Raw genomic sequence first — 9,244 nt, forward strand, 5'->3', positions numbered from 1 at the left:
GTAGAGACTTGTGCATATTCCAGTACCTAATTAGTGCATTTTCCTAAATACCCATTTATTTTATTAGTGCATATTCCTCCAAGTCTGCATGATTCATTTGTTCTTTAGTATCTTGAGAATGGTTTTATCCAAATAAGATACGACTTTTTCCAACGCAGCTCGCAGGTAATTTACAACTTTAAAGTTGGTGCCCCATTTCCCCCAAGCGTTTTTTTTTATTTAGCTCAATATTGATTCTACCAAATAATATTATTTGGTCATTTTTTATAAGTTTGGATAAAAAAATGATAATAAATGACTTTGACTGTAGTAATAGTGGGGAATAGGGAAATGGAAAATTGCCCGACATTATTTCATTACCACCTGAAAATTGCGACAGGAAAATACGACTAAACAAGATTCGGGTTCAGTTTAGGATAGGATTTATGATTAAGGATATTTCAGGAAAAAAACACGCCTAACCTTTGTTTATTTCTAAACGTATTTCAGGCTCGTGTAAAGTGGGAGCCCATTCTCCCCTGCTGATCGTGCTAGGAGCATCCCTGGTTCTACTGTATGCGATCACGAGAACAGGCCTGGTTTAAGGCCCTCAGGCCCCCCAATCAATATTCCCGTGCTGTCGAAGGCAAACACATAGAAGATGGCAAAAGCACAAAGCAGAATAAAATGTCGATTGTAAACATCATTTAGCAGACTACAAAAAATTATGATATTCAGGGTGATACAAAACTTCATGGTACCTACTAGTTAGTAGTTATGGTCAGACTCGATTAAAAAAAAAAAAAAAAAAAAAAACGCCATAATGCGCCTCGGAAGGAAGTCCATAAAAATAATTTAAATTATGACTTATTTGTGGTGAAGCTGACAGCCTCTTCACAATTTTTGTGGATATCACAGCATTACTCGTATACTAAGTGCCTCTTTTAGTATCTCTGGCAACTCTACAATTTTTTTTTAGCCTGGTAATGCCGCCACTGGTCGCTACTTGAGACAAAACCGATCAGAATAAAACTTAGATAATTTCGCCTCTATCGAAGAAACGAACTTCGTGGATTGGAAACGTGGAACGGAAACCAAAAACTTCATGAATTAGAAAAAAAAAAATCTGACAAACTGTCCATAGAGTTCTGGCAAGATATAACTTTCATTGTTCATTTCCCGCTTATTACCCTGTAAAATACTCATACGTTTAATATTGTAAGATAATTCTAACCTTAATTTATTTGACGCCTTTTTTCGTACGTAATTTTAAATTTTAGATTTAAGTGGACTAGGTGGTATTTAAGGTAAAATTCGTTTGATAAGTTACATATGTTTGCAGATCAAAAATAAATAGGAAAAAGTAAAAATAGTAGATACCTTTAGATAAACATTATACATACCTAGTTACAAAAACTTGTAATGAACCCTCAACTCAACTTATTCAAAATTATCAAGAAGCTAAAAGCAGACTTTTCCACTTTACAACTACCAACAGTACCAACTTCTTTATTTTTGATCTTTGATAGATACGACAAAATTTTTACAAACAATAATTCGATTTCCCTCCTCTTAGAAGTATTTTATACAAATATTTTAAGCCTTCATTTACAAAAACCCGTTCTTGTGGTGTTTAATTTTTAAGATAAAATAACAAAACATACGGATAAGTTTAGATAGATTTTTTGTAGCATAGACATTTTTTGGGGCGCACGTTTTTTTTATATTATACACTATTTAATCTTAATTTTCAATTGATATTTTAATTACGAGTAGATACGAGATTAAAGAAATACTGTAGAATAAATGGGGAAAATAAGAGAATCAGACACCTATCTAAAGTTTCTGAAAAAATTAGTCTATTTTTTCAGATTTAGGAGCAATTTTGCACTGAAACTACATTTCTTTCAAAAATCACTAGATTTTGACCTCAAATCACTAAATCACTAGATTTGCCAAGAATTCACTAAATTTAGTGAAAAATCACTAAGAGTGGAGACACTGAACAGAGTCTACACTTCCACTTCACACTGTGAAGTCACAGGTAATCAGAAGGGGTATTTTATTTATGTGAAATGGAAATTTTTCCTAATCCAAAATATTCCACTGTGGTCACTTTTTTTATCCCCACCACAGTGCTTTTTGTACTGGATAATAAAATGCAAAGTCAGCTGATTTCTTCTTCCATTTACTAGTTCAAATGCTAATAATGAAAAAAAAAAATGGATTTGTTGGAAAAAAAAGATGGCGACAAAAGGATACAAGTTTTTTTCTCTTCCAACAGAGGTGAAAAATTTTTCACTCAAATCCAAAAATATCCAAAAGAAAAGGAGGGGAAGTGAATAATAAAATACAAAAAATGGACGAAATGGAAAAATTTTCACTTTTTTCCAACGTCGCCACAAAATAAAATACGCGTTGATGTCCACGTTTCCGATTTTAAATTCAAAATTCAGATTTCGCGCGCATTTCAAAAGTAAGCGTATTTTTTTTCATAGGCGTATTTTTGTCAACGGTGGAATTTTGAACGTATTTACGTCCCAACGGAATCAACGGTGACGGAAACGTTTTCACAGCTGTTTTTGAATTTTATCAGCTGACTGGTTATCAGTTTGTTTACTTTTTGTATTTTTGGTTTTTGCAAATTTTGCACTTTTTTGCTAGTTTTTCTCATTTTAATGAGAGGAAAAGGTAATTAATTAATAAATAAATAATTAATTATGTAATTTCCAAGCGTTCTCTACCTATGTCTTATCAGATCCGTTATCGATAACAATACACTTTTTCCAAGGTGAGAATTCTTTCCCGGTAGTTCTGTAGGTAGTGCAAAGTTATAAGAAAGTAAGAAAGATTTGTTTCTCCTTCATTGCAGAGGATTTAAATTTAGAATTTAGGTACCTAATAATAAATACTTGATAACTGATACCACAGACCTAACTGTAATTTTTTCAAATGTTAAACAAAGTTCAAAGAACTATTTAATTTAATTTGATCATTTGAGTACAGCAACAGAGTACTTTGTCATCGATTGTTGATTCACTGAGGTCTGTCATGTGTCATGCACACCACTTTTTAAGATATTATACTCTTTTAATAATAATGGCCTTTCTGTGATGGTCCCCTTTGTCAATAATACTGAACAACCCCAAAATATCAAATATCAAGCTATGATATGAATCATTTGCCTACCAAAGAAGCAATTTACAACTAACACATTGTGGTTGTATACTGGTTTTACATAGATATTTGTAGGTATCATTGTGTGTTTGAATTATACCTACTTCTTCATTATTCAAAAGGTGAATCACTTACCTAACTTACCAGTTTTTCTCTTTCTATTATAAGTACCTACTCACCTAACTATAAAGTAAGTTATATCATTTAAAATCATTGAAGTTTTATAACCCAGTCTCAGTGTTTTGACAAGCACCATTTTTAAATTTGCTTTTTCTAGGTACCTACTTGTTATAATTATTCAAGTAGTCTCTTTAAAATTAAAACGGTCAAATGACAACTTGCAGAATCCAAAGACTTTTCTTCAAACATTTCATAGTGCCACCAGATGTTACATCCCGATCAATTTCCTTCATACCAAAACATAAACCTGTTGAGGAAAGTGACATTAACAAATTGAAACAATTCATAGAGAAGTACAACAAAATCCTTGTGGTTACGGGAGCTGGCATTTCCACAGAGAGTGGTATTCCAGATTACCGATCTGAAGGTGTTGGACTCTATGCCCGCAGTGACAAAAGACCTGTGCAGTTTCAAGATTTTCTTAAGTCTCGAAGAGTACGAATACGTTATTGGGCAAGGAATTTTGTTGGATGGCCTCGGTTTTCTTCATTCCAACCAAATGCAAATCATTATGCACTCAAACAAATGGAGGACAATGAGAAACTCTCGTATATAATCACTCAGAATGTAGATGGATTACATTATAAAGCAGGGAACAAGAAGGTAAGCATCTCCTTAATTATATAATAAACAAAAAAAAACCTTGTACCTATTCTTAAAAACAAGTACATTTGCCCAAATGTTAGAGAGGGGAAAAAAATTGATTTATGGTATCTAGAAATTAAGTAAAACAAAATGTTTGATTAATACCTTTTTCCACCACCTTTATCATTTATTTACTTTGTCTTTTCTAGGTGATTGAGATGCATGGTACTGCATTTCGTGTCATGTGCCTTGGCTGTGATTATGAGATAGATCGTCACAAGTTTCAGAAAATTCTCGAGGACTTGAATCCAGACCTGATGATTGAGAGCCAAGAAATGAGACCTGATGGTGACGTGGAAATGAGTGAAGTAAGTATGACAATTAATTCAGTTCCCTCTATCAAACAAACCTCTTAAAAAAAAGATTGAGGAATAAAAATAACATGTTGGATGCACTAGTTAAGCAATGTTGCATATGGTTGGTATCTGGATGGGTGAACATACTCCTGGCTTTTCCTGGTCCCGCTCAGGCTGGGTGAGGTTAATGTGAGATTTTGTAGCTGATTGAAGGGTAAAAAAGATCACCAAAAGAAAAGAAAAAAAAACTGAATTACCTACCTAATCTCAGTCCTAAACTTTGAAATCTCGATTTTGGGTCAGAATAATGCTCCTTTTCAGTCCCATTATTATGTTAATGTGGTCTCTTCTTGATCCGTTGTGTACCACATCCATTTTTGTTCAGGTCTGTTGCACAGACAGTAATTTTATTGGTTCTTCTCCTTGCAGGAAACCATTTCGAAATTCCATGTTCCCCAATGTCCCCATTGCCACGGGGATCTCAAGCCAGACATTGTGTTCTTTGGAGACAACATACCCCGCCATCGGATGGAAAAGATAGATCATCTGGTCCGATCTTGTGACGGGGTACTTGTGCTTGGCTCTTCCTTAACGGTAAGCTTTTCAAAGTCAATGTTAAGCTCGTTAGCTTAGCACTCTACCTTGTAGCTTGGAGCAGTGTTAGCTTGGAGGGTAGCACTCTGTATACCTTGTTTATCCTGCCAGAATGAGACTGAAAAGTCCCTTTACTCCCGCAGTCTAAACAAGGTCTTATATATTTCTTCAATAAACGGTTTCTTCAAATTCAATTGATGTGATACCAAGGGTAGAAAACCTGGACCCTTGACAAATGGAGTGTGCCTGTGATGTGATGTGTTCCAATCCACTCGACCTCAAATGGAAATAAGTCAGTAGATATGGAAGGCAAATGATCGTTTTGACCTTGATTTTTGGATGGCGAACGACAGTAAAAGTCCCTTTACCCCAGTCGTCAAGGTCTTTCGTCAAAATGGTCAATACCTATGTGTAGATATATTTGCATATTTTATCGTATATCTACATTTTGATTATCATTATAACCTTTTGTATGTTGTGACTTGTGACACTTGAATTTGAATACTTTTGCAAAGGCCTTCATTTGTTTCCGTGTCAGTGACATAATCCAGGGATTCAACACGTATAATAGGTGTGCTGTACTCGTGGATGGATAAAGTAGTTTAACTGGCTTGCTTGTAAAGGTCTCTGTTTCCTAATCCAAGGGTCTCGGGTTCAATCCCCTGCTATGTTCAACTGATGAGTCCAAATAAGGACGAAACACGTGTCTTGGGCTGCTTAGTGATTTGGTCTGGTTTCGTTCTATAACTCATGTAGTGATTCTATGTATGTCCAACTGATGAGTCCAAATAAGGACGAAACACGTGTCTTGGGCTGCTTAGTGATTTGGTCTGGTTTCGTTCTATAACTCATGTAGTGATTTAAAGGGGGGAAAAAAATACATATATACTTCTTTAATCGTTGAATTTTAAAGATTTGCCGATTTTTAAATGCTTTTAATGAAGTTTAGACCTCTTTTTGTATGGATCAAATCTTGTAAGAGTCAAGTTGTAACTAACTTCGGAACCACTTTTACTGGGCGGGTTGAGTTGAAACTTGGTACACATAAGTACATAATTATTATCTTGGATGCATACGTAATAAAGGCCCAATTTTCAAACTATTTTCACTTGTTCTTTGTTTACTATGTAGGTACCTATGTACGTTGAATTTATAGCTGCATGCTACTCTTATTAAACTTGCCCCATGCACTGTAATTTGTAGTTATTTATTGTATAAATCCCTTGGATAAACTTGTATGCATATACTTGGCTACACTGGACCATATAACTTCAAATTTAGCCCTTTCATACAAACTTTCATTCAAGATGGTATCTCCACCTACCTAACTTCTAACTTACCTACTTGTAAAGCTCCAAGTACAAGTTTTATTAAGTAAGTAGGTAGGTAAACAGGCAAGTAGGGAGGTACTTAGGTATGTTATTATAATTTTTGTATTACCTTGCGTTTGAATCATGATTGAAGTTTTATCGTTTTTTAATATTATTATTAAATTAAGTTTGTGCTTAATATTAAATTATGTTTATGCTTCATTTAAAATATTGCAAGTTTTGCTTCTTTTTTTACCTATCACGAAGGTGCCGGCTACATACTACTAGTTGCGTACAGAAAGACCTTTTGCGAACACTTTTAACAAACTCTCCCTGGACTAAAAAGTTCTGTATTTCAACTTTACCTAGCCCTACTTTTTTAGAAAGTTGTTCAACTAGTGTAAAGCCTGAAAAGTAAAAAAGTAAAGCGCGTCTGCTTTTCGTTATAAGGTTCGTTCTCGGAACGGCTGGCTTTCTCCTATCCTGTCTCCATTCGATTTCGGGACAATAAGATCTCAGATGTTACAGTTCCCTATCAAACCTCTTTAAATGGTACGCAAATGACACCTTTTTCCTCCTGACCTGTTTCCGACCGTACTGTACGCAAGTAGTATCTAAAATAATTCTAAACCCCGTACGACGCGACGGAGGTATTACAAAAGTTGCTTTCTTTTTGCTTTCCAACTTTCTCTTATTAAACCCTAGCTACATTTTTCAGCCGCGACCTCTGCTCCAAATCCCAAGGCATTAATTATTTTAGTTGGTAAGTGATTAACGAGTAATTTATATCACGTTATGTAGGTGCCTACATAAGTAACGAGAGAGCCTACATAATCCTTTAAATCACTACATGAGTACAACGAAACCATATCACATCACCAAGTCTTGGTGGCTTGCTTGTAAAGGTCTCTGTTTCCTAATCCAAGGGTCTCGGGTTCACAACTCCCCACGGTCGTCTGTCCAAGGTCCCTTCAAGCAACTTTCAAACACAAGATTTACCTCAGGGAAAAAAAAAGGCTTTACGAACGAATTGGGAAAGCTAAAAAAACTATTACTATTATAATAATAATTGTAATTACAGTCTTGTAAAGGAACATGCCAAGGGCTATTTGGGCAAAGGCAACGTTCAAACAACACCCTTTAGTTTTTTGCTGTAAATATTTATGTACATTGTACAACAATGTACTGGAACTACTGGGAGCTGACATAGGGTGTGGGAAATTTTCTGATTCCTAAACAACAAAGTGAAGGGCATACATGCATTACGTCATTTACGTTTACGTGAAAGAAGTTCTGTCACAAAAACTTCACGACTCCAAACTTGTTGTTCTCAGAGCCTCTTTGAAATTAAAATTGGAAGGAATCAGAAGAGAGAATACGTATCTACCTCAAAATCCAAGCTCAAAAATGAAAAAATGAAAAAAAAATAATAATGACCCTAGGGGTGATTGAGAGGCTGACGAAAAACGCCGACCCCGCCTGACACACGAGAATAGGCGAGAAAGATTAACGACTCACACTTTACAACGGAACCGCATGCATCATAAAGATTGCAGGTAAATTAAGCTCTTGTTTATTTATTAGGTAGGTAGACTGAAGGTTTTTTCCCCCATCATGCAAAAAAACTGAACATTTTTTCACTTTTCAGTTCCCTTAGAACAAATTATACCGTATACCAACACTTGGAGTATTTTGTCGGACAGTAAATTATTTACCCACACTCGTAAAAGTCTTTACTACCAAGTAGGGTAAGTGTACCATTTATTCGCCCACCTAAAAAACGTACCATTTATTGGCCCACCTGTACCATACGCCACATAAGTCTGAACTGGACGAACTTTTCCAAGATCCAATTTCATCAAAAGAAAGAGGGCTTAAAGACTGCTATCGAACCAGTGCTATTCAAAAATTGTAGTCATAAAAACAAAAATTAGACAAATAAATGTGGGCAGGTGGGCCAATAAATGGTAGATACGTTTTTTAGGTGGGCGAATAAATGGTACACTTACCCTACTTGGTAGTAAAGACTTTTACGAGTGTGGGTAAATAATTTACTGTCCGACAAAATACTCCAAGTGTTGGTATACGGTATAATTTGTTCTAAGGGAACTGAAAAGTGAAAAAATGTTCAGTTTTTTTGCATGATGGGGGAAAAAACCTTCAGTCTACCTACCTAATAAATAAACAAGAGCTTAATTTACCTGCAATCTTTATGATGCATGCGGTTCCGTTGTAAAGTGTGAGTCGTTAATCTTTCTCGCCTATTCTCGTGTGTCAGGCGGGGTCGGCGTTTTTCGTCAGCCTCTCAATCACCCCTAGGGTCATCTCTTTTGGGCTGACATTTGGTTTTGGCTACAAATTTTACAAGTGGATGCCCTTCGCACTCGGTTGTCATCAATGATATACGATACAAATCAAATTTCAGCCCAGTAAAAGTCCCCTGTATAGGTACTTTTTGGGTCAAAAATGGGGTCCTAATTGGATTGTTTTAGGGCGGTAGAGAAAGGTTGAACACCCTGTATACCTAGGCTAGCCAAATATCCAAAATGTCGATTCGGGACGCGAATCCGTGAGTGGGGAATAGGGAAATGGAAAATTGCCCGATATTATTTCATTACCACCTGAAAATTGGGACAGGAAAATACGACTAAACAAGATTCGGGTTCAGTTTAGGATAGGATTTATGATTAAGGAAATTTCAGGAAAAAAACACGCCTAACCTTTGTTTATTTCTAAACGTATTTCAGGCTCGTGTAAAGTGGGAGCCCATTCTCCCCTGCTGATAATCGCGAAATCCGCGAACATAATCGCGAAATCCGCGAACATAATCGCGAAATCCGCGAACATACCCCTGCTGATCGTGCTAGGAGCATCCCTGGTTCTACTGTATGCGATCACGAGAACAGGCCTGGTTTAAGGCCCTCAGGCCCCCCAATCAATATTCCCGTGCTGTCGAAGGCAAACACATAGAAGATGGCAAAAGCACAAAGCAGAATAAGATGTCGATTGTAAACATTTAGCTGACTACAAATTATGATATTCAGGGTGATACAAAACTTCATG

The 9,244-nt window shown here is 36.0% G+C and overlaps 1 protein-coding gene across 1 annotated transcript; it reads left to right on the plus strand.

The window, feature by feature from the left end:
* The first annotated feature begins 2,638 nt into the window (after nucleotides 1-2,638).
* LOC103515951 (NAD-dependent protein deacylase Sirt4-like) lies at nucleotides 2,639-8,964 on the plus strand. Its single transcript, XM_026828491.1, has 5 exons — nucleotides 2,639-2,770; nucleotides 3,434-3,939; nucleotides 4,131-4,289; nucleotides 4,707-4,871; nucleotides 8,929-8,964. Exons 2-5 carry the CDS (start codon nucleotides 3,487-3,489, stop codon nucleotides 8,962-8,964), a joined length of 813 nt encoding a protein of 270 aa, XP_026684292.1. The 5' UTR covers nucleotides 2,639-2,770; nucleotides 3,434-3,486.
* Nucleotides 8,965-9,244: the final 280 nt, after the last annotated feature.

The sequence above is a fragment of the Diaphorina citri genome, unplaced genomic scaffold (genome assembly GCF_000475195.1).
Source record: "Diaphorina citri unplaced genomic scaffold, Diaci psyllid genome assembly version 1.1 scaffold1449, whole genome shotgun sequence".
Lineage (NCBI taxonomy): Eukaryota > Metazoa > Arthropoda > Insecta > Hemiptera > Psyllidae > Diaphorina > Diaphorina citri.